This window comes from Daucus carota, chromosome 8 (assembly GCF_001625215.2).
Source record: "Daucus carota subsp. sativus chromosome 8, DH1 v3.0, whole genome shotgun sequence".
In the NCBI taxonomy this organism is placed as follows: Eukaryota; Viridiplantae; Streptophyta; class Magnoliopsida; order Apiales; family Apiaceae; genus Daucus; species Daucus carota.
The window spans coordinates 25435992-25460643 of NC_030388.2; the positions used below are offsets into that span (position 1 = coordinate 25435992).

Here is a 24652-nt window from a genome sequence, read left to right on the forward strand (position 1 = left end):
AATTTTAGAAATACTTTGCAACATAAGATATAATTCTAATTTTATATTTTGCAAAATTGATATCAAAGTTAATTTTGATTGCAATCACAAACACGATATGAATCAATTTTAAAATCAACTTTTTTGAAAATGCTGATATTATAATTTTAAACCAATATTATCAAATAAATATATTAAACTAATAAATCGTTTTTAGTTTTCGAAACCTCAAAATTTGAGAGAATTAATTAGGATTTATCATGATTCCATGAGCTCAATAAAAAATTTTAGTAATCATATTGAAACCCAAAACAAATTCTACTATGTTATCGTTTTACAATTTTGGGTAATTTCAATTTTTAACTTTAACAAAATCAACAATTAAGTTAATTAATTATCAGTTTGAGTAAAATCTGTAATAAGTGATCTACTTGAATATTTTAGACACAGTTTGTACTTGATATTTAACCTTTTAAATATTAATAATAAAATCTTGTTATTTTGAAAACTTTTAACATATATAATTAAAATTATAACTTTACAACTATGAAAATGGCTCTTTTTATTCTCAAAATACATATTACTTTCCAAAATTATCTGTTAGCCTAGTTTGTTGTCAAAGCCAAAGCATAAACATAATCCCAGTGTCTGGGTCAATTTCAGAAGTTGTTTTCGTTTATGATTAAAAATGTTATTTGCAAGTAAAGTTATAAAATTTGACAGGTTTCAATTATTATAAATCAATTTATTGATAATTTATAATCAATAATTAGATATTTTAAATTATTTTAAATAATTATATATGTATATTTCTAAAGTTAAATTTAAACTTTTTTGATAAGTTGAACAAAAATATCAGAATAAATAAATTAGACTATTATGTATCTCAATTCACTTAATTACAAAAAGAAAAACAAACTGTACAAATAAGTTAATTTTAATTTACAAGTGAGCAGCCAAACATTTGCTGAACACAGTAATGCAAACATAAACACTAGCTCATCGTAAGGTTGTAGAACAGGAGGAAATGATATTACCAAATGAGAACCAGACTGTATACTTATAAGGAATTTGGAAGAGCAAGCTTACAATATGTTTCCTAATTCCATTTGCTACTGGTGAACAATGAGCTAAACACACGAAAACTATGGGACTAGAGCCTAAACAACTCTGCTCTGCTATCTATGGGGAAGACTATAATTACAATCAGGCACTGCATTCGCCGTGAGGTACATATCTAGATATCTAATAATTGGGAACGAATATACACATAGTATTGGGAAACCGTAGAGATATTTTCTGACTGTCAATGCGATTCCTAACTCATGTATCCTGTAGAAAGTGGAAAGCTTCTTTTTCTATTAGTTGTGGAGGAGGCTTCACATTATTTACATTCCTCACTTTCATCAGACTACTGACTTCATCAATCGAAACAGGAATGCTGGATTCATAACATGGATTAGTAAATAGATGATATTATTATAATAATTAGATGGTTTTCTTTTATCTTTGTTACCTGGAAGTATCATCCAACAAAAACGAGTTCATATTAGTGGTATCAGTTTCCTCGGAGTCCTTCGTTGTCATTACTTCTTTCATACAAGCGAGAACCTGTAAAAAACAGAGAGGATCACACAACTAGTATCCAATATACATAAAATGTGCAGATGCAAGTCCATAAGCATTTTATAGCTTTATTTTGACTTACGTCCGGGGATACACATGAGGTAGAATCTTTGTCATCGCCGTAGACAAATGTACATAGTCTATGCAGTTGTTGAATACTCAAAGCCTGGCAACAAGAACATCAATTAAGAAGAGAAATTATATGCTATGCACACCTCCAAGCTTTATGACATAGAAGGCAGCATGCAGAGTGAATTCGTGTACAGGTTAGGAAGTTTGTTAGACATGTTTCACACTACTCTTCAGTGGAACTATATCTACCTAATCATTTTAGGCCCACCTTTGCTTAATGAGCAATATATTAAATTAAAAAAGAAAAGAAACAGAAAAATTGAGAGAGAGATGTTTCACACTACTCTCAGTGGAACTGAGAGAGAGACATGTTTCATACTACTCTTCAGTGGAACTATATATGCCTAATCATATTAGGCCCGCCTTTTTTAATGAGCAATATGGTAAATTAAAAAAGAAAAGGAACAAAAAAAACTGAGAGAGAAAGAGAGATGTTTCACACTACTCTCAGTGGAACTATATCTACCTAATCATTTTATGCCCATCTTTTCTTAACGAGCAATATAGTAAATTAAAAAAGAAAAGAGAAACAAAAAAAACAGAGGGGGGGGGGGGGGGGGGGGGAATTACTGCGCATATACTGGTTGTCATTTGATCGTAAGTGAGCTGCGATTTCTCCTCTATAGCCTGCATAGAAAATAGGATGCAATGAAGTAAGTAGGCTGGCACAAATTTTACTACACAGTCTCAGTGATTTATGTGGACAAAATTTTTATAATAATATAGGAAGTCTAACAGTAAACCAAACACAGGAATATTTAAAGGTTCAGAAATCATAGTAGTAAACTATTAATTTTCCACACTTACTTTATTAATTACTACTTCACAGTCTTTGGTAAATAAAAAAACCCCAACAATCCAGAAGAGATACAAAAATATGTAGGTTTATCATAATAATTTGACTGATATATATTCACATATAGTAAACCGAAAATTCAATGTCAAAGACCACTTAATATTATCACAAAATATATTCACACCACTCATAATGTTTCTAACCCTGAACCTTGTAAAGGAAAATGTCACTCGGCATCTAGGTAAAAGACTGCTTAATGTTATGTTTACATATTCCATCAACCCTCCTTAAAGGAAAAAAAGGAATCACCACCGGCACAAAGGCCTCTACTGTTATTTATATGCAAATTGAGTTAAATATCAAAGTGGTCACTGAAGTAGAGGTCATATATCACTTTCCTCATCAATTTTAATGGGGTAACATTTGAGTCATTGAAGTCATAATAAATATCAAATAGGTACCTCAAAATATGTGTCCGCGGAGCAAAAATGATTTTTATTGAATTCTACACATTTTTTTTAACGTTATCACACCGAAGTAAACATATTCGAATTCTATTATTTCATATATATATTAGATATTAAAAAAATTAGTTACTATTTATTTTAATTTTATGGTTATTTACTTTCTTTTAATTAAAATAAATAGTAAATATTTTTTTTAAAATCTAAAATTATTATCTGAAACTAGAATCACATCTTTTTACTTGGTTATGAGAACATTCAAGAAAAATGTGTATAACTCAGAAAAAAATATTTTTGCTCCCCGGTCACATATTTAGAGGTATATGTTTGATATTTATTATGACTTCAGATAATTCAAATGATATCCCGTTAAGATCGATGAGAACAGTGATATATGGTCTTCAGTTCAATGAACACTGCAAATTTATCTTTCATTACTATTCAAGGGCCTACTAAAAAAGTTTAGGTTTAAGGGCCCCATATTCGTTGAGACAGACCAGAATACTAATAAGTTAAAGAGCGATAATCGTCTGTATAATACTGCCTCACAAACAGCAAAATGAAGATTACATATTTATATAGGTCACTGATCCGACTTCTAAATTCAGGAAGCACATTGAGCAACTAGGTTGGAAAAGGTCCTCTGTAACCTACAGGTTGGCTGGAAGTTTCCAACATAGATATAATTAATTGATTCCAAGTACTGGTCTTGGCAATATTTAAACAATTTTTGCATGTATTTGGCCAAAAATTAAATGCAATGTGTGGATACCCTATGTTCGAGTGTCCAGATGAGAGAACAAGTTGGCGGTAATACAGGAAAGATTAGAAGTCATAAGCTAATTTTCTAGGAAAGAAAGTTCATTGTAATAGAATTATCTACTCTTAGAGCAACAAATGTGTACCAAAAATTCAGCGGCCTGATTTAATTGCTTCAGTTCATCCCATGACGAGCCTGCATACTGTTTCAAGAATAATAAAGTGAATCTGATATCATCTGGAAAAGTGAGATAGAAAAATGAATCAAGTTATTGTTTATAAAAATTTGTACCGCTTCTGTTGTCTGGTTACACCAAACCTCTAATTTAGCCAAACCACCCATCACAAATTCCCCATTCCTGAATGTGCAAGATTGTTCATTGACAAGAAGACTGGAACACGTACAATGGAACCAAAATCATTAAACGAAATTGTTACTTGATAAAGGGATTAAATGATAATACAGAAGAGCCGTAAAGACTGACTGACTACCTACCAATTAAACAGCTGTACATTTATATGAGAAAACGTCTGAGTGAAAATTTTCTGTATAAGAACGGGGTGCACCTGAAAAAGAAGAAAGTTTGAGAATGTTTAACATGTCCATTTTTTAAGTAAAACATCTGCCACAACTTTCTAGGCCATATCACAGAATTACTTACCCAATTTCTCTGCATTGTTTCGAGAAAACGGTTTAAGCAGCTAACCATTTCTAGCCATTGATCATGCTCTGATTTTGATTGTGTTTTTAGTACCTGAAGGTAAAGTTCAAAAAATTGACAGTTCACACTAGAAGGGAAGAATATATATTAGAATGAAATGGGACATTATACCTTCAGCCATATTAATTAAAATTATTAATGCAGTCCCACGGTGGTACTCAATATACAAATCTGTAACTGGGATTAAAATTGCTGACCAAGAGATTAATTTAGTAAAAGAAGGGAGCTGCAAGGAATAAGTGAGAAGGCCGATACAGTACTTCATCCTCATAACTGCCTTTGTGAAGGAAAATTAAATTTGATACCACCGTGGATTAGATTTTGCAATTTTAATGGAGAAACTGGAATCAGAAGCATCCTGAAGTAGATAAGTGTCGAGTTCTACCCTTGATCTTAGATAATAATGGCGACAAACAGAATCTCTTTATAGCTATAAAATGCAGAATAGTTGTGTGCTTTGTAATCTGTCCTTAGTATTAGCTAACTCTCTCAATCTGTGTTTATTACTAGTAAAACTGAGTTTATCACTAGAGGAATTGCAAAATCATTGTCTTGAATACAAGCTGTACCTGAATACAAGAATCAATAAATGGAGACAATTCCTTCTTTAAATTGTCCCGAACAATTCCATATATCTTTTCAACATAAGCTGTCAGTTGCTGCTTGAAAAGCAAAGCTGGATACTTGGCATCGATCTGCTGCACAACCTCAAGGTTTGCAGAAGAAGATCGAAAAGTCTGAAACATCGTTTTCGTGTTAACAGTAAATACAACATGATTGGACATCTATCAGATATTACAGTAGCAGGCAGCTGGATGAATACCTCCTTAACAATATATACATATAAACTGAAAGAAGTATAAGAGACTTAGTCCCACCCAGTATAAAAATAATATTAAAATATTAAATTGCCTACAGAGAATGGCATACCTGAGTCATTCTACCGAAGAAACTTGTAGGTTGAGGAGGTTTTGATGACTTTAAGCTCCGTTGAAGTAAAATCAACAACGTAGATGTGTTAGAAAGCCAATAGACCATATGATTAATGTCAGCTTCATTCTGTGGAGACAGAAAATATTTTAACACTCAGCTATGATGATATTAATACTTACAACCAAATTTGACAGTCAAAAACTATTGCAGAGATGCATAGATATACATGTGCGTGTAAGTGTTTGAGGAAGCATACAATTCTAATACATAAACTAATTTTCTGGACAAACCAAAAAATTCGATTCACATGAAGCAAATAACTATCTTTGTAAAGCTACAAGATCCATGGACCATGATGGTAAACTGGAGATGCATGGTCTGCAATGAAGAGAGATAGTGCAACCGAGGCACATTCAAAACTTTCTTTACGAAAAGACACCAACTAAAAAAGGCAAACCCAGCGGATAAAGATATAAAGCAATGATGATTATGAAAAATTGAAGCTTTTCCTACTTTTACTTTGAATCAGTTGTATATTTTTTTCTCAGATTATAGATGCTGTGGTGAAGAACCTAAATGCAAAGAAGACAGAAGACTTTAAGAATTGTTGTAAACATTCTTATTATAAATATGGTCCTGAATTCACTAGAAATAACAAAGTGAATTTCTTGTTGATGATATTAATAATTTTTATTTACTATACATTATTACCTCTATTGAAGAACCAATCATCTGAATAAGACGATCAAATACACTGGTTCTTTCTGATTCAAATGATTTCCACTGCAGAAGGCATCTAAATATTGTAACTGCTGCAACTGGTTTTTCTTCACTAAACCCAAGATCGTTGTTCGCCACACATTTAATAAGAGCATCTATGTTCTCCTGCAGGACAAGTAATACATATATAAGTTTATTGGGTAGCAAGCACAAGAAACCTGCATAACTACTAAAGCTGCTTTAGTAAAGCAATGGAGAGTAAAGACGAAAGCAATTTATGCAGATATAGGATTAAAAGAAGCTTTATTCAACTCTACTGAGCAAACAATAAAGTAGAAATTAAGTGTACGTGCATCTGCCGAGTATTAGCAGCAAAGGTCCCAAAGGAGGAAGTATCTTACTCCTTCAGAGCTCTCTTTATCTATACCATAATATCAGTAATATTGCCCATACATGTAATTATACATTGACAACTAAGAAGATATTTTTAACTGTAACCAACTATATTACAGTGTATCATAATATCTCAATATAGAGGCAGAACATCGTTCAATGGAAGAGATAACATGTCAATTTAAAAGCTAAAACAGCTACTATGGGATCTTAGGGTGCAACATAAGAAACGTGAGAAGGGAATGAGACTTTTGTGTAGGGCTGGCAATTTCGGGTTCGGGTCGGGTTCGGGTCGGGTTGGCAATCGCGGGTCAAAAATTTTACCCAACTCGAACCCGACCCGAAATTTTAATGGATCAGAATACCCAACCCGAAACCGACCCGCTCAACCCGCAGGTAACCCGAAACCGACCCGAAAGATAATATTATTAATAAATATATTTTTTTAATAATAAATAAGTATTATTTTAATTCAAATAAATAAATTTATATTAAATTAAACAATTTTTTATTAAATATAAGTAATAAATATTACAAAAATAACATAAATATATGTGTTTTATATAAACATATATAATATTTATATTATATATTAATTTTCGGGTAATTTTGGGTCAATTTCGGGTAACCCAAATTCAACCCGAAAATGACCTTTTTTTCGGGTTGATTTTGGGTCAACCCGAATTCGACCCGAACCCGAAAAATTCCAACCCGAATTCGTACTTTATGGGTCGAATTCGTGTCGGGTTGTTGGGTCGGGTCTAATATTGCCACCCCTACTTTTGTGTGATAGTCGATGGGCATTGAACATAGTGCAAAATTATATATTTCATAGAAGAACCAAACATATAAAGGTGGATTGTAATTTTGTGCGAGATGCGATAACAGTTGAAATGGCCTCATATATTCCTAGTAAAGTGCAGCTAGCTGACATTTATGCTAAAGCATTGGGGAAAGAAAGCACTGTGTAAACTTTTAATAAGCAAGTTGGGCATTCAAATCTACATGCTCCAAATTGAGGGAAAGGAGGGTGTTGCAATATCATGAGATATTCAGTATTGTATTTGGTTCAATCTCATATTTTATACGACACTTTTGATTTTTTAATTGTATAGGAAAAGTATGGCAAATATTAAGTTGATACCACTTATATAATGTAAGATAATAACTAGACACATTAAATAGTATGGTAGTACGCACCAGAAGGTTTAAAACTTGTCAAATACACCTATGCCATACAATAGTATGGTAGTACGCACCAGAAGGTTTAAAATATCATAGGATGTTCTGACTCTTGGAATTGTTGTACTTTGTAAGTGGATAGTTATATCAACTAAAGTGGATTCTTATACATAGCCACTAAAGTTTCCCATAATATAGTAAACACGCAAATGGAAGAGGAAAAACAGACATAGTTCTATATGCTATATATCTGTTTTAGCGGAGAGAACATACACGTTGCTTTTCCATAACCGATTTCCTCAATTGCTCATCAGCATCGGTGCCAAATTTCTTTAAAGGGGGGGTGCCCTGATTCTGCAGTAAGTAATGAGTGAGTACTTCAATAAAAATGGTAGAAAAGATTACACGGCCACAGATGAGACAAAAAGATAATTGAGCTATACAACTGGAAAAGATATTAAAAGTACTATGCCAGTTATACTTGAACACTTGCATGATATTTAGCAAAAAAAAAAAAAAACACTTGCATGATGACCTTTCTGCGAAGGCGCAGACTGCAAGTGATATGAGAATAGCAAGGGAAATTTCATAAAGTTTAGACAAAGAAGCTACTGATAATTGGAAAATTAACCTGGCTTGGCATTTTCCGAAGGGACCGTTGCCGTAGAATTTGTTCCTCCGCCTCTATGTCAGCCAGTTTTTCTTCAAGACTAGAATATTGAAGTACAGATTCAAGTAAAAATAAAAATATGTCAAACTCTAAGTTATCCAGAATTTTATCATAGATACATAATGAACTACTCCAGTATGGAAAATACATTCCTCAAGTAATTGAAAGGAGAAAATTATTGATGTAATGACCTTTGCTTCTCAGTCTTCAGCTGGATAATCATTGACTCTGCGTCCAATCTTTGCTTTTCTAGTGAATTAACCCGAGACTGCAATATGTGGCAAGAGAAATCCCGACATAAATGGATATAAGTTCTCCAGTAAATTACACATTAATATGTCAATAGCATATAAAGCAATTTTACACCCAGAGTGCCATCAAGAACAGCACAAAGTTGTTCAGTTGGTAAACCTTGAGTTCCTTGTTTTGAGTCTTCAGCTTCTTGATAAGTTCACCATCACTAAGTTCGCTATCACTAACTTCGTTATCATCACCTGCGACATCTTCCTCCTACAAAGATGAAAAGGAGAAAATTAGTAATACTGCTAAATTTCCATTATAATATATATGTTATACTTCACTTTTAGGATAATAAGAAGGATTGAGCAAACAAAATAATGACAAACAGAGTAAACAGTCATTTCTTATATAGCACTATAGTGTTGGGTATCCATTTGCTGTAAGTTTTACACCATTTTAGTGTTGCATTGGAGTCGATTTTATACTATAATAGCGTTACAGTGTTGGGTTGGAGATAGCCCCTTTTACAAGTATATTATCCCTTATTACTTGGGCTTAGCATACAGCATAGCATATGTAATGACTTACCCCCGTGCCTTCCTCTTTCTGTGATCGGGACTTTGCTTCTTTAACTTCATTTTCCTTATTATCCTTAGCAGCTTGAAGCTTACGAGCTTCTTCCTCAGCTTGAAGCTTACGAGCTTCTTCCTCAGCTTGAAGCTTACGAGCTTCTTCCTCAGCTTCAAGCTTACGAGCTTCTTCCTCAGCTTGACGCTTACGTTCTTCTTCCTCAGCTTGACGCTTACTTTCTTCTTCCTCAGCTTGACGCTTACGTTCTTCTTCCTCAGCTTGACGCTTACGTTCTTCTTCCTCAGCTTGAAGCTTACGAGCTTCTTCAGCAGCCTGGAAGCAAAAAAAAACAACTCTGATCCCATTTGCAGTATACAAGATATAGGAGCATAAGGCTTATGAGTTATATGTTAAACATATTTTGAATGAAAAATAAAGGTGAACTACTAGATGTTCTTTCATTCTTGTAGAAAACACAGGAAGTGTCATGTCGAGAACTGGTAAACACAATGAGGTATGTTAACTAGATACATTATATACTTTCTTTTGGAAGCTTACAGTTCTTCAGATCCTGCCTTTTGTATAAGTCATATATTAATTAGTACAACCATGTGGCTTTTCGCCAAATCCAAAAATGAGTGCCACTTGTTTAGTTCACAATTACAAAAAGTACATCTCTAGAGTTGTGGGTTAGCATCACTTTGAATTTGAAGGAGAACTGGTCTCTTCTATACATCATAGAGAGCCATTTCAAATGTGTATTCATAAAAAAAAAACAGCAAAATATATTAAGAAAGTAAATGATTGCGATTGCGCCATTTAGGCTTCCTTAGTTCATTGCGGGCTTTTCTTACTCTCACACACATTGCGTAGCTATTGCAACTTTTTTCATCATCATAAACTGTTTGCCGGCCTGTTTTTTCTGAATTTGACTCTACAAATGACAGTAACTTGATCATAATGACATGTACAATAGCACTAATGTAAATTTTTTCACCCCTGGTCAAAAAAGTTTATCTGCTTTACTGCCAGATGTTTGCGGCTCTCAGTCCATGGGACATAGTAAGAATGGTCAAAGAGACATTTAATTAATTTAACTGCCGTAGATGCACACTATATTTAACACCGTGTATTATTAGTTCATTAATCTATATATATATATATATATATATGCGTATTTACCTTCTTTACCGCTGCTTCATGAGCTTCCTTCTTGACTTGGAATTCAAGGCGAGCAGACCTTGCCCGCATTCCAGCTTGGATATGAACAGCTAACAGCTGCATATTTTTGTAAGATCTCCTAGCGATTTTTGCCCGAGTTTCTTTTTGTATCCTCACAGCTGCAACTTCTCTCTTCCTTCTCTCATAATACTGGCGTGCAAGTCGGACTGCAATCATCACAGTGATTACATAATTACGTCATTTGTTTAGTCATATGGTACGCGGATTAATTTATTTAATATATACCTCTGATATATGATTGAATTTGTATGGCAGAGAAATGCGTATTCACATAGATTTTACGAGTGTAGTGTGACCGATATTTGCTCTGGATTTTAGTTGCAGATTTTCCTAAAAATTCTGTACGAAGAGCATCTAGTTCTGCCATATGTCCAGCTCGTAGAAAAATTTTCGTCTTACCAATCTGCAAAATTGATAAGATATAGTGTGGTTACTTTAAGAAGGAACTGATATTGGAAATGCATCATCTTTTGTAGCTCAGCTGATTAATCCTAGGATAGACGTCTGCATATTACTTCAATAGTGAAACATGCTTCAAATGTATTGCACGTAGCCAAATGCTATATTTTTTTGTACTTTAATGTATTGATTAGAACCTCTAACAAAGGATATTACAGATACTACTTCTTCAAGCAAGAATCAGAACGTAATAATACATCTGTAATTACTCTGGAAATAATATTATTAATAAAAAAAAAGTAGAAGCAATATGGATATATTTTATTTTTTTATTGCTATGTGTTCTTTTGTGGTCCATTTTGTTCGTGAACAAAATATACAGAACTGCAATCAAAACATACCTGGTAACCTTTGAGTTTCATTTGTTCCAAGAGCTTCTTGGAAGCAGCAACTTCATCATAACTTCATAAAACACCACAAACAAAAATTCATTAAGTTTAAGAGGAAGAATAATAGACCAAAACCACAAATAGTACACATATGAATCACGCTAGCAAAGTCGGCAATGTAACCTTCCCCTCAAAATATCAGGGGCGAGTATCTTAAATCGTTCTACGAATTCATCAAATGGTTTCCTTGTGGGAAATCCAGCACAACTGATTCTAATTGCCTCCATAACTCCCTGAAAATTATTATGATTATTATTATGTTCATAGGGTTACCTGAGTAACAAACTACTCCCTCCGTCCCAATTTATTTGTCTTGTTTGACTTTTTATGGTCAAATTGACCAAATTTTGACTGAAATTTACATATTTAAGATAATTGGAAAAATTTTAAAAAATATATTACTGGAATCAACATCTATTCTACTTTAAAATGTATTTTTTCGATTTTCAAGATCATGTAAGAATAATTACTAATTATCGGTCAAAATTTGGTCAATTTGACCACAAAAAGTCAAACAAGACAGATAAATTGGGACGAAGGGAGTATTAGAACATATTACACGAGAAAGCGAGAGATTAACTAACCCCACATCGAAGCTGATTTAGTACATTATGATTCTCAAAGATACCAGGCTTCAGTTGATTGTTTGGCTTTACACAACGAACATAATGTGGCTCTGTAGCATTAAGTATCTCAAGCAAACTCTGAAGTTGTTGCTGGTAGCGCGCATTTGACAAAAGTAAATGTACAATTTACTACAAAATCATCCAATCAAAAAAGTGTAGTAACAAACAAACAAATATACCTTAAATCGAGTAGCTATTGACGAGAACTTTGATTTATTGGAAGATTCTTCAGGTAAAGGTGGGAATAGTCCTGATACAAAGGGGCACCTAGAAGCACTCAAGAGTGCTTGGTGCTCTCCTATAACATAGTCTTTATTTTTGTCCAGAAAGTAATCAGTTTGATAAGTAACCTGATATCAAAATTAATATTTTCCAATTAAAACGATAACAGCCATAACTTAATTTAAGGTATAAAGCATTCAAATGTAGATTCTATGTTACTAGTGGAGTACATACATCACCAGCATAATGGTATATTGTAAAATCAGTCTGTGACAACTTCGGCTTGCCGAAACGTTTATGATTGCTGAATGTTTGATACAGCTTCTGTGCGAAAGTTTCATGGGTTGATTTTGGGAACATGCTATAGTTAAAATCAAGTCAGAATAAAATATTGTCTGATAATTTAGTCCAATCATCAAAGAAATGACAAACTCAGCAAAAATCCAGCTCATACTAAATTCAAACATACCAAGCCTCATCAAGAAGTGCAATCACGCCCCCAGGTTTCTGAGATATTAAAATACAATAAATTACAACAATAACTCCACATAAGAAATATATGCATGAAGTGAATATGTAGACAACTGTAGCTAAAGCTAGACATATACAATATCTGCATTAAATACTACTAACATTATTGTAGCATTATCTAAGTAATAAATTGTGGGTTGGAAATATTAGGCCTATAAGTAATTATGCATGCATCACGCTCATCTCTTCTAAGCATGGCCAAAGACTTATAGTCTGGATACTCTTTACCAATCTTAGCATGCAATGGTAAAAGTTGCATTGTACTTCAAATTCCCACACTAATCAGCTTTTTGATATAACTGATAACCAGATTAACTATCATGATTTGCGCGGAGGATACTATCCAACAGTTACCACTATATTGCTGGGAATGTGATGGGTAGAGAAAAATGCTGTGGTTTATTATATTACAAATTTATCAATAAAATTACCAAGTTTTAATAAAGATACTAGTCAATGTTTGTAGTGGCTTGTAAAACTATCCCTTAAATGTATATAGACTACCAAAGTAAATATATAATACACAGAGTGATAAATCTTTTTAAGTCACATACCATATTTATTGATCAGGAATTCTATATTTCCTGGTCTGTTATATATATAGGATTTCCAGTTTCGTTATGATTTTAAATATATAAATTTCCAATTTCGTTATGACTTAGAATTGTGACTGTTAAGCAAAGATGATTGAAACATTTATAGTCTCTTTTTATCCCACATCGGTTGTGGAAGGACATAAATAATTTATAGTTGTCTAGTTAACACCATTAATATCATACATTTTGATGCGGAGCACATTTTGTGAGGTGCCTAAAAACAAATTTGTGCTTTGTCCTAAAGTGGACAAAGTCATGCTATTGTTTGCGCCACTATGGGCATAGGGGAAGCCAAGTGTACTCTTCCAGTACTGGGAAATGCGGAACCGGGTAGCTAGGTGGCCTTCTAGGATGGGCCTAGGGGAGCTAAGTCGTACGATAACATATTTTAACAGGTATAATTTGCTAGGTGTCTTGCAAATAGGTGTCCAACCAGAAGTGTGGAGGGACGTGCATTCGCTGTCCAAAACAAACTTTTAGGTTTTATAGATAAAATTTGAGTAAATAGGATTAGAGGTGGCAAAACTTCAGAACCTAAGGTTACATGTGCAAGAAAGACGTGTCCTATGCTTAAAATTTGTGATAACAAGTCATATGAATCCATTCTTGTGCTCAATATATCGGGTTTTGGGTGGAAGTCAAATGGTGGGTCAATGACAGGTTTTAAGTAAAAGGTTAAAAATCTATATTTTTCGAGAGTTCAGTGATAATTTGAAGCTTCAAAGAAGCATTAGATTGCAAGTTTTAGAGCGCAGGACTTCTAGACTTTCTCTTTCAGAGTCTAGACGCTGATGCAAAAACAAAAAACCAGAGTGCAGAATCTTAGTCGATGAGGAGAAAATGAGCAATTTGAAGTTTGAGAAGCACTTTTTCCTTGTAAATTTTTTTTGTTTAACTTTGATTCACAATTTTAATAACAAGACTTCCCCAGTGCATTCTCTAAACAAACAGAGGAATAAAGAAAAATCATTAGGTTCATGAAAAAGAAGAAAATAGGGGAAGATGGTGGGGTGAGAGAAGCAGTTCATGTGTTCATTAACCTTTTCGATGAGATCAAGAATATCTTGATTGTCAACAAACTCTATATAACTCCAGTCAATTTCTTCTTTTGTGTACTCCTCCTGTTCCATCTTAAAAACATGCTGCCAAAGATAAAAAATGCCCCGCTAGATTAGCAGAGTTCCTTTAAAACTTCTCCAGAAAAGAAGGCACAGTTTAGACATGAACCTGATTAAAATGTTGTTGAAGTTTTTCATTGGTTAGATTGATACAAAATTGTTCAAAACTGCATAAAACCAAATGTGAATTATTTAACGAAATAAGAAATCGTACAATGAAAATATATATCCAGAAAGTGCATATTCACATCCGCAAGCTATATAGTATCCTATACAGCATAAACTACCATATCCAGCTGAGTTATGATCATTCATGGATCAAACCATCATACAGATACAGCAACAACCTTAAGTGAAAAAATTTGTCCAAGGTTTTTCAATAGCGTATTCAAATGCAAGTTTGTCTTCGCAGTAGTTATGAATGTTTAAAACAAAAGCGTACCGGTTAAGCACCTGTTTGTCTTGAAACTTTCAAAGCCATATATATCCAGAACCCCAATCAGATATTTTGAATCAGGATCTTGACCAATAATATTATTAATCTTGTTCACAATCCTGTGTCCCAAGTAACCAAGTTGTTCAGTTCATAAAAAACCGAGGCCGGTACTTCTTAAATCAAGTTTTGCTAGACGGATTATACTCACCAATCAAATAATCTTGAGTAAACAATTTTTGCTAAAGCATCTCTACTGACTGCAGCAGCATTTGGGTCCAAGAATTTTGTGATGGTATCGTCCCGAGTTACCATCACACGTTTGCACAAGGAATCTTCAAGAGCTTGCTCATCACACCTGAAAAGGAGTAGCATTTAGACGTACTCATCACTATAAATGATTTAAGTGGGCCTTAAATTATCACTAACATAAGTAGCTCAGCTGCAGTTTTTAAATGAAACTTGGATTCATCATTCTTAGGTTCAGAAGAATCTGCGTCAGCACCCTTTTTGAACTCAATATTGCCCAAGTGGAGAACAGCTGCAGCCACTCGGAAAATTGCATCCTGCAAAGACGATATTAGCGAGTAATTGTCATGAAGTACTATTAGTCAAAATGATAAAGAAATCAACCTGGTCATCTGATTCAATTCCCACAACATTCATGGCCCTTCTTGTGTCAATATACCCTTTCGCGTCATCCATTGCATCCAACTCGATACAATTTGATTGATTTAGATAATGGTATTTCCGTGGTTTGCCTACTTTATATCTTTCAGCATCCTGAAAGCCGCGATAGGTAAATACATATAAATATATGGATAGACACATTCAATATTGAAATCATGAATAGATTAGTTAGTTATTTTTATCAACTGTTACAGATATGGAATGTGGCAACAAGAATTTGAAGAAAATATACCATAGCAGATCTATGAAACTGTAACAGCAGACTAAGGAAAAAAAAAGGGGATAAAGGTATTCAAAGAAGTACAACTGCTATCCTGATAATTCGTTTGGAACCTAGAAACTACAGGGAACTACTGTATGAGTCAGATCAATGCATTCTCATCAATCCAGGTCCTGATAAATTTCCAAGGTATTTTAAGCTTTTGGTAAGAAAGGTTGTTCAGTTTCATGTTGCAGCCATTCAAAAATTTATCATTTTAAAATCATGATGCTGGAGGCAATCTAATATGTCGTGTTGACTATAAAATAATGGAAAGAAAATAGTTAGGAAAAGCAATTGGATATTATAGTTATCGAGTTCGTTCGACCAGGCAAGAGATATGCCCACAAGCACAAGGTGCTAGCGCTTGAATCGTTTGAGAAAAAGTAGAGAGAATAAGTAGCTCAGAATTTAAAATTAAAAATATTATAATACCCAGAGAACAAACATATTCTAAAGCCATCTTGAAATCATCTGCGTCAAAATGGTCAACCTCTAACGACAGAACAGGGAACTAGCTAAGTTCCAAGTGATCTGGAGTAATGACTAAATCCAGGAAAAATATAGTCTATGGTTTTTCTTTAATGTAACTTCTCTATGTCTTCATGAAGCCTATTTTGAAATTCTTCACTGTATTAGGGTAACATGTACCATGTCTCTTAGTTAAACTTGTCCTAATCAGTGGCTTGTTTTTTACGAGTAGTTATACATCATCATTTGAGACTCCACGTGACATTAGTATTTAGAAGAGACTAATGAAACAAACAATGGCCTAAGAGGAAGACTTTGGGGCTGTTACAAGGGCACATCAACCACATTTTGTCTTTATGTTTGTTTCTTATTATCCTCGACTCCTAGTAACTTCCTGCTTGATTCTGCATACTAATATACTCTCGTTAAATCCTAGAAGTAATTGAATAAAACTCTTTGTGACTATCTTCACAATCCGTAAGTTTTCTTTAAGACAATTTATTGTATTAATTATCTATAGATGCTTTAACGAATTGGACACTGCTACCTTTGATGACACTAACCAAATAAACAGCCAACTCTTTGACTAAAATGCACAAAATTGACATCTAGAAGGAATATCATTGTAAATTTTAATGAGGAAGACTTCAACTAAAAGGAAACTTAGAGACGTAATTTGTCAACTATCCCCGCGTAAACTCAATTGTAATAGATCATATGCACCTCACACTTACTCAAGTTTCTTGATCTTAAATAATCAATATAAAATAACAACGCAATAAACTTTGTATAACGTAAAGTAAAACTAAGCCACTGAATAACCAATCAACTAGCATTAATATACTCACAAGGTAGTATTATGCAGACATGCATATATGTTACCTCTGGCGGTGCAGCGCAAAGCATATAGAAGCAGTGATAGTTTCGTTCAGGATCTGAGACCTGACAAACACGGGACCTTTCCAATAAATAGGTTCTGATAGCAGCTCCTGAAATCCTTCCCCGTGAATCAAATTGAATCTCCACAAACTTACCAAAACGGCTGCCATGTTTCACATTTGAATGTGAAGTGTATTAAATAGTTAAAAATCAAAAATATAATATTGACTACAAAATTTCGAAGATAAGAAAGAGGGTTATCGAAAACAAACTATGACACCTTGAGTTATTGTTCCTCACAGTTTTTGCATTACCAAATGCTTCAAGAACAGGATTAGACTGCCAAGATTAAAAAGTCCATATAAAATTACTCTGCATAACTAAACGTAAGGAAAAACTTGACAAAAGTTTATACGAATATTATACACTAAATTCGATAAAACATTTGGAAAAAAAAAACCGAAAACAGAAGTTTCAGTGATCTGCATACTTCTAGAACTTGCTGCTCTACACTTCGCCCTTCACTTTCAGCTCTACCTCCCATGTATGCAAGATACTGCATAAGCATTTTTGTGCTTTCAGTTTTACCAGCTCCACTTTCTCCACTAACCAAAATTGACTGGCTTACTCCCTCATTGACCATTTGCCTGCACTCAAAATTCCATTTACTTTTAAGGCACTGTAAAAGCAAAATAACAACTTAATTAGTTCAGAGACAGTAATATCTGAGATTTGCCTGTATGCTGAGTCTGCAATAGCAAAGGGGTGCGGGCTCAGCTCATGTAAAGCAGCCCCTCTATACTTTCCCATCACATCCTTGTCATATAAATGTGGTAGACTTTGGAATGGATTCACAGCAATTAATATTTCACCTGTATAAGTCTACAGACAAGAAAAAATCTTAGACGTGTAGTGCTGAGAGCTGAGAAATGATTATAAATGAGTTAAAAAATTTGTACATCCTTTATTGAGGACTGTAGACAATAAAACATCTCAAAAGATAATAGGACTTTCAGGTCTTATAAAGATATACAAAGCAAATAAACATATGTAAGTAGCAGCCTCGCTATAGCAAATGTCATCAGCACAGAAGTTGCCACAATTAAAACGTATAAACGTACACAGAAATTAAGTACAATAAAGATAAGTGCTTACATATATTTCATTGAGATTGTATCGGCAACTTATATTCTGCAAAACCCCAGGCTCATGCAGATAAGTTAGTTTTGTCATATCGTCTACACCACTCTCAGGGAACTCAGGATCTTGGGGATGGACAGCGGATGATTTACATACAACCTAAAATGTGAAAAGTGAAGGTGCCATGATGAACAATATATATCTCCAGGTTATAAGACTGGCAATAAACATGACCAATAAAAGTAGAAATAGCTGGACTAGACTGCCAGAAACATCAAGAATAATGCAATATTTCTCATATTAATTTACTCTGAGTCATTGTATACCCTAACCAGAGTGTGGCTACTGGCTACTGCCGTTTTTCTCTATAGCTAAATTGGGCCCTGGAGCTCAAGGTCACTTTTTAAATGGCGAAGCAGTTACCAAAAATTTAATCCTTATTAATGTCACAACATAACCATCATAAATTGACAAGGAAAACTTCATGCATACTAGAGGACAACTCAAAGTGGCAAAAAACAAATATAATTGCCACAAAAGCGAGCTAAATGGTTTTAGACTAAAGATACATACACTTAAGTCTTAACCATCCAAATTACTTAACATATTGATCATTAAAATTTCCTGAATAGGTGAATGCAAACATATTGTTTTTGTACACCTAATTAGAAAACTACCATTCATGATCATATAGTTGATGGCATTGTGGATTTCGTTTTCGCTTAACAATATCTAAATTCCATTTTTCTGTCGGCACTTCTTGAGAAACTGTGATTAAACTTTTACTGACCGTGTCTCCTGATGTGCATTTTACTGTAATCTCGCCACCTTTGACTGCCTCAACCTCCCCCGCTTTCCAAGCTATCTCAGGATCCTCGACCCAGACTTGAGATCCAACTACTACAGTTTTTGAGGCAGACTGCAAAACGAGTACTCACATAAATCAAACCTTGACCTTTCACTGGGTATCTGAGCTATTACTACCAATGTCATGTATTCGTTCAAATGACCAAAAATACTGATCGCAGTGAAGTAAAACATCTGAATGTGCATGATGTAATTCGATTGAGAAAATTACAAACATCAATCCTACGCTGGCACTGGCATTTGAGTGAATCAAGTCATCCACTATTACCTAGATGTCTAAATTCTAATTGAGCAATGTAACATTATCCAGGGAGGTATCTCTAAAAATGCATCAAGAATCTGCGTTAAAATATCCTGATTTTCCATAAATTACATTAAGATATCAGCAAAATAAAAAACATGGCTTTGACTTCATCACATAAATTTAAAAAAGAGAGAGAGCACAAACTCAAGAAAGAACTGATGAATCAAGCTGCAATATTGCAAAAAATCTAGCTTAAGCTCGAAAAAGCGGAAGAGATTACATACCATTTACGAGGATTAGAGGAGCAATAGAACCCTAATTTATCTCAAAAAATGTGAGAAATCCATAACAAATGAATGGTTGTTCACATATGTAGACAATGTGCATGTAAAAATGTCGTAAAGACAGGCCTGATTGTTGCATGTCTCTGTTTCTCAACTCTCATTCCTCGTCTCACTCTCTTTGCATGCCAATGAATGATATATACAAATGTTGCAATGGCGGATGAGACCTTAAATTGGTTTTGTTATGATCAAATCCCCTGCAACTCTCCTGATTCGTTCAATTGTTTTTCTTTAATCTCCCAGATTTTTTTTCTCTCTCTTTGGGATGTTAGAAAAAGTTCTCAATGCATGTCTTTTCTTTGCATCAGGAAGGGGAAAAAAAAAGAGCTATACACAGACGTTAGAGATTGTAGAGGGGAAGTCACATTTTTAGTTACACCTACGTGCTTTTTTACTGGTCACTTCTATCGATTTTTTTTGGTTCGGGAGGCATGTTAGTCCCTGTTTGGTAAGGAGCTTTTTCTCGGAACATGCCCAAACTTATTTCATAAATGTAAAAACAAATTTTAGTGTTGGTTTCAAAATTATTTTTAACAAAAAATTTTGTTGGTTAGCTTAATATGTGAAATTGGTCACTAAATTCTAAACGCTAAACGGCCTCAAACTTATTATTTAAGTTCTTTGCAGGTACATTTGGTTAGTTTTAACATGTCGAGTAAGGTTAGTATCACGCCCATAATATTTGATATTTCAAATTCTTATAAAATATATATATATGAATCTTAATATATATACATCGAATATATATACACACGCATATATATTACATTGCTAATTTGATTAAGAAAAAATCGTTATGTAAAATATAGTTGATGACATTTCTAAAAGTATATTACAAAAAATTGTTTGACTAACAGACCATTACAATTGACTATTAATCATCACAAATGATCGAATGAGTCATTTATTTTTCACACACCTCAATATATTTAATAACAATACTTATAAATGAGTACTTTTTTAAAATCTTTCTAATTTAATACTATAAAATAAAAATATTAAAAAGATATTCTCAAAAAAAATTATTAAAAAAATAAGAGTATTATTACAGGTACCTCCTCTTCTTATCATAGCATGCGACACGTGCGTCGCTGGATCACTCGCTTCAAGTTCCGCCTCTAGAATAATCCAGTAAACTATGGCCCAATCTCATCATCCCGCGGCCCATCAGCCCATCTAATACCGTCAGATCAATTCCCTCTCATTTCTAATCATAAGAACTCAGCTATCGTTTCCAATTGCATCGAGAATATACATACAAAATCAAACATCGACACACAAATCGATCGATCTGAAGAGATAATATGAAAGCCATGGCAGTAGATTACTTTCAAGAGCTCGAGGAGCAAGGCTCCACCATGGCCATGGACGTCGACGACGAAGCTCTCGAGATGTTCGGCGAGGCTCCCATCACTTTCGATCACCACCGGCTCGCCGACGCCGACTTTTTCAATTCGTTCGATGACGACTTTGATGACGCTGACATCAATTGAATTGAACCACTACTATCTCCTTTTATATAAATATCTGTCTGTTCTAGGGTTTGCTTTCTAATGTCAACATTCCTTGCGTTACTATTGCTATTGTTATGTTGTGTGTACTGTGTTTCTGAATGTTATTGATATCCTAATTGCCTTTCGTGTTGTACTCCTCGTTGTTTGTGACAATTCTATATATTCATCCCCTTTGAATCACGGTCTCTGTCACGATGAGACGGTATAGCAAAACACTGTGTCTTGTGTGTGTTATAGATGTGACCGGAATTTGTTAACCGGTGAATTGTATTGTTGGATTGATAATGCTTTTATTGGATTAGGGTAGTTTGTGTTGCGGTATCACTGTTATAGTACATTATGTGTTTGGTTATAAATGAGGATAGCGGATTGTTATTAGATAGGTGGAGTAGCAGGAAAACTACTTGGAGTCTTGGATACATGGTTTGTTATGGATCACGATTATGTTAGGAATGAGTGATTGGTGATGATGGGGAATGAGATAATTTGAAACGTGGAGGTGAAGGGATGTATCAAAAGGATTTGTTTTGTACTTGCCTACTTGGGAATAATTTGGGAGGGAGGCCGGAGGGGGTAGAGCTATGTGGATCTTCCTATTTGCGGTAATGGAGGTTATGATTAAATTTCCGGAGTATTTTAACAAAGGTATCATTTGATTCTTCCAGAGCAGGATTGTAATTATTACTGTTATTAACATATACATGAGATGGAGAGCTTCAAGATCTGTTACAAATCGGTTGCAGTAAATATTTGCGTGGGAGTTTGGTTTTAAAGTAATAACTAGTTTCGCTAATAGAATTCTATGTATGTGTGATGCCTCGTTTTGAAAGTACCATAGAGCCGGACAGGAAAAGCATTGGACTCTCCTGGTCCATAATTCTGTGTGCCTTGTTCTTTTGGTTTGAATTGGGTTCCTTGCTGCTAGTATAAATAATTTCATAGGGTTGTGAAGGTATTATCAGAATGCAGTTGGATTACGCAAAGTGATTATGTAGAATCTTATATCTTATTCTCAATGCCTCTCATTCATCCTAGTACTAACTTGTGTGCGAGAGTCGTAGATGGGCATGTGTGTTCAAGTTCTGAATTTGATGAAATTCTTTGGTATAGGCACAAAATTGGACATGGCTAGCAAGTGTAACTCTTAGAATGGATATAGGGGTGTTTGGTTCATCGTTAATGAGCTTGGTTAACGAGAATCGGAACCTCAATCCCATGCATAAGTGTATAGATTATTTATTTCGTTTTATGGAATGGGAACCCCAATCCTTCTATGTAGTTAAAACATACCTATCCCATCCCTTGGGTTTCCATACCATCCTCATTTTTGTTAACCTCCATTCTCATTCCCAATTTTAATCCAAATGCCCCCTATTGTCTTGTTTTTTGAACTAGTGTGTGTGTACTTGATTATACATTAGTTTTTGTAACTCTTGTAGATGTCTTCCTTCTAAGAAATAGGTTGAGTAGAAGTCTTCAAACAAGTGTGTATGGGTTGCTAGCCTACCACGGGGAACAGTATATAGTTTATGAATTTGCAGTCTTTTGGACTTTGAGCAGTTGAGCTCCATGAGAAACAGAATGGAGGTTATGAGTTATGACAGTACAAAATCATACAGTGTGTAGAAAAACATACAAGTCTGGTTTTACTAAATATACACTATGACATTCATCAAATATTTATATAATGTCGCTGAAAATTAGACAGTTTAAGCGATGATTGTTGAATGATGAGCCCCTCCAGAAAGAACTAGAATGTAGAAATCCGGGGGGCATATAGTGTCCGGCAACTATTCATCTAGGTTAGTGATATAAGTGGAGTACAAGGGATTTTTAATATGAATTTTTTGAACACTAATGTAATCTTTTGAACATTTATGTAATTTAAAAAATAGAATTTTTTAATGTAAATAGAGAGAGACATTTAAATAATTTAAAAGATTAAGAATAACTTATTACAAAATTATCATTAATTTGTATTTCGTACTCATGCAAGTTAACCTTAGCAGCACTTTTCCACATATAGAAGAATACTAGTTTATTGAATGACTAGTTGAGAAGCCGCGCGTTGCGGCGGTCTATAAAAATTATATTAATGATTCAATATTAATATTTGAAGAATAAAATAATTTTATAGCTGTCTATAAAAAGTATATTAATGTTTCAAAGTTAATATTTGTAGGATAAAATAAATTTATATTATAAAAATCTTGATGTAATACCAATACTAACATATAAAATTGCAAAATTGGACTATAATTCATGGTGAAAAAATGAAAATAAATTTATACACGTAATTAACAATTTAAAGTATGACGAATCTTAATTTTATTTGTTTTTTTTTTGAAAAATAATCATGTTCTTACATTGTCACCTTCCTCCAATTTTTTTGGATTGATTGTGCACAAAAACATACAAACAGATAATGCATGAATAATTCTTTCATGTATACAAAGTAAATAATATAAACATTAACAACAACAAACATGTCCGATGAACAAAACAAATATTATAAAAGAATAACCAACAAATATACATCACTAATAATTAATTTATTGACATCAACCATCAATATCATGTCAAGACTATATTCTTTTCCCGTGTTTGGATTTGTCGACTCCAATATAACGGTCTATAATTACATTTGCTTGCAACAACCTTTATCGTATAAACTGCTTTCACTTATAGAAATCGAGCAAGAGAAAGGTATTTCTAATTTTTGATATTTTTCATCCAAAAATTTCAGAAAATTAGAAAAATAGAACAGAGCGATGTGAGAAGCATCACCTACACGCTCCTCGCTTCTCCTCTAAAAATCGAGTAAGAGAACTATCAGGTAGTTTGTGGTATTGAGAGAGGAGGTTAAGTTTAGATGATTCAAAACCCTACGATCTATACGGGTATTGAAAATTAGAAAAATAGAACGGAGCGATATGAGAGGCGCCACCTACACGCTCCTCGCTTCTCCTTTAAAAATCGAGTAAGAGAACTATCAGGTAGGTTTGTGGTATTGAGAGAGAAGATTGTGTTAATTAGATGATTCAAAACCCAACGATCTATACGGGTATTTATAGATGCAGAGAGACTTGTTTGCTACTCTTTCCCATAATTAAATAATCTGAACAAAATCAGATTAAAATTTTCAAGCTTCTATATTCCATAAATAATTTGTCTTTTTCATAATTAAATAATCTGAAACAAAATCAAATCAGATTAAAACTTTCAAGCTATTATATTCCATAAATAATCTGAAACAAAATCAGATTCTGAAACTTGCTTCTAATATATCCGAAACTAAAAAAGGCAGTTCTAATTTTTGATATTTTTCATCCAAAAATTCCAGAAAATTAGAAAAATAGAACGGAGCGATGTGAAAAGCGCCACCTAGACGCCCCTCGCTTCTCCTTTATATAAGTATATTGATGATTTGTTTTCCTTTGAT

At 33.8% G+C, this 24652-nt stretch overlaps 2 protein-coding genes and 1 long non-coding RNA gene across 3 annotated transcripts; 1 reads left to right on the top strand and 2 right to left on the bottom strand.

Moving 5' to 3' along the window:
* Window positions 1–989: 989 nt before the first annotated feature.
* LOC108198423 (myosin-6) lies at window positions 990–17745 on the bottom strand. Its single transcript, XM_017366178.2, has 33 exons — window positions 17592–17745; window positions 17382–17440; window positions 17105–17264; window positions 15436–15585; window positions 15232–15368; window positions 15014–15160; window positions 14823–14924; window positions 14479–14536; window positions 14292–14393; window positions 12594–12631; window positions 12359–12485; window positions 12082–12252; window positions 11861–11992; window positions 11400–11509; window positions 11229–11289; window positions 10654–10831; window positions 10369–10574; window positions 9205–9519; window positions 8788–8886; window positions 8568–8644; window positions 8338–8416; window positions 7980–8060; window positions 6123–6296; window positions 5409–5537; window positions 5048–5215; window positions 4419–4511; window positions 4253–4323; window positions 4049–4148; window positions 3903–3959; window positions 2308–2364; window positions 1688–1771; window positions 1496–1590; window positions 990–1420 (listed from the first exon to the last, which is right to left on the bottom strand). The coding sequence occupies exons 1-33, from the start codon at window positions 17742–17744 to the stop codon at window positions 1303–1305; spliced, it is 3888 nt and encodes a 1295-aa protein (XP_017221667.2). The 5' UTR covers window position 17745; the 3' UTR covers window positions 990–1302.
* Window positions 17746–17842: 97 nt separating this feature from the next.
* On the bottom strand, window positions 17843–19966 carry LOC135148202 (uncharacterized). Its single transcript, XR_010286105.1, has 4 exons — window positions 19637–19966; window positions 19032–19160; window positions 18257–18400; window positions 17843–17983 (listed from the first exon to the last, which is right to left on the bottom strand). It is a non-coding gene; the product is annotated as an uncharacterized LOC135148202 (long non-coding RNA).
* Window positions 19967–20863: 897 nt separating this feature from the next.
* Window positions 20864–21343, top strand: LOC108197785 (small acidic protein 1). The gene has a single exon (XM_017365488.2). The coding sequence runs from the start codon at window positions 21001–21003 to the stop codon at window positions 21187–21189; it is 189 nt and encodes a 62-aa protein (XP_017220977.1). The 5' UTR covers window positions 20864–21000; the 3' UTR covers window positions 21190–21343.
* Window positions 21344–24652: the final 3309 nt, after the last annotated feature.

Excerpts from the sequence above, each read along its gene's own strand:
- LOC108198423 (XM_017366178.2), bottom strand. The coding sequence starts at position 17,744 with ATGGTCAATGAGGGAGTAAGCCAGTCAATTTTGGTTAGTGGAGAAAGT. Across the intron at positions 12,632-14,291 it reads TTCTTGATCTCATCGAAAAG|AAACCTGGGGGCGTGATTGC; the intron begins GTTAATGAACAC and ends TTAATATCTCAG. Across the intron at positions 4,324-4,418 it reads AAACAATGCAGAGAAATTGG|GTGCACCCCGTTCTTATACA; the intron begins GTAAGTAATTCT and ends CTTCTTTTTCAG.
- LOC108197785 (XM_017365488.2), top strand. The coding sequence starts at position 21,001 with ATGAAAGCCATGGCAGTAGATTACTTTCAAGAGCTCGAGGAGCAAGGC.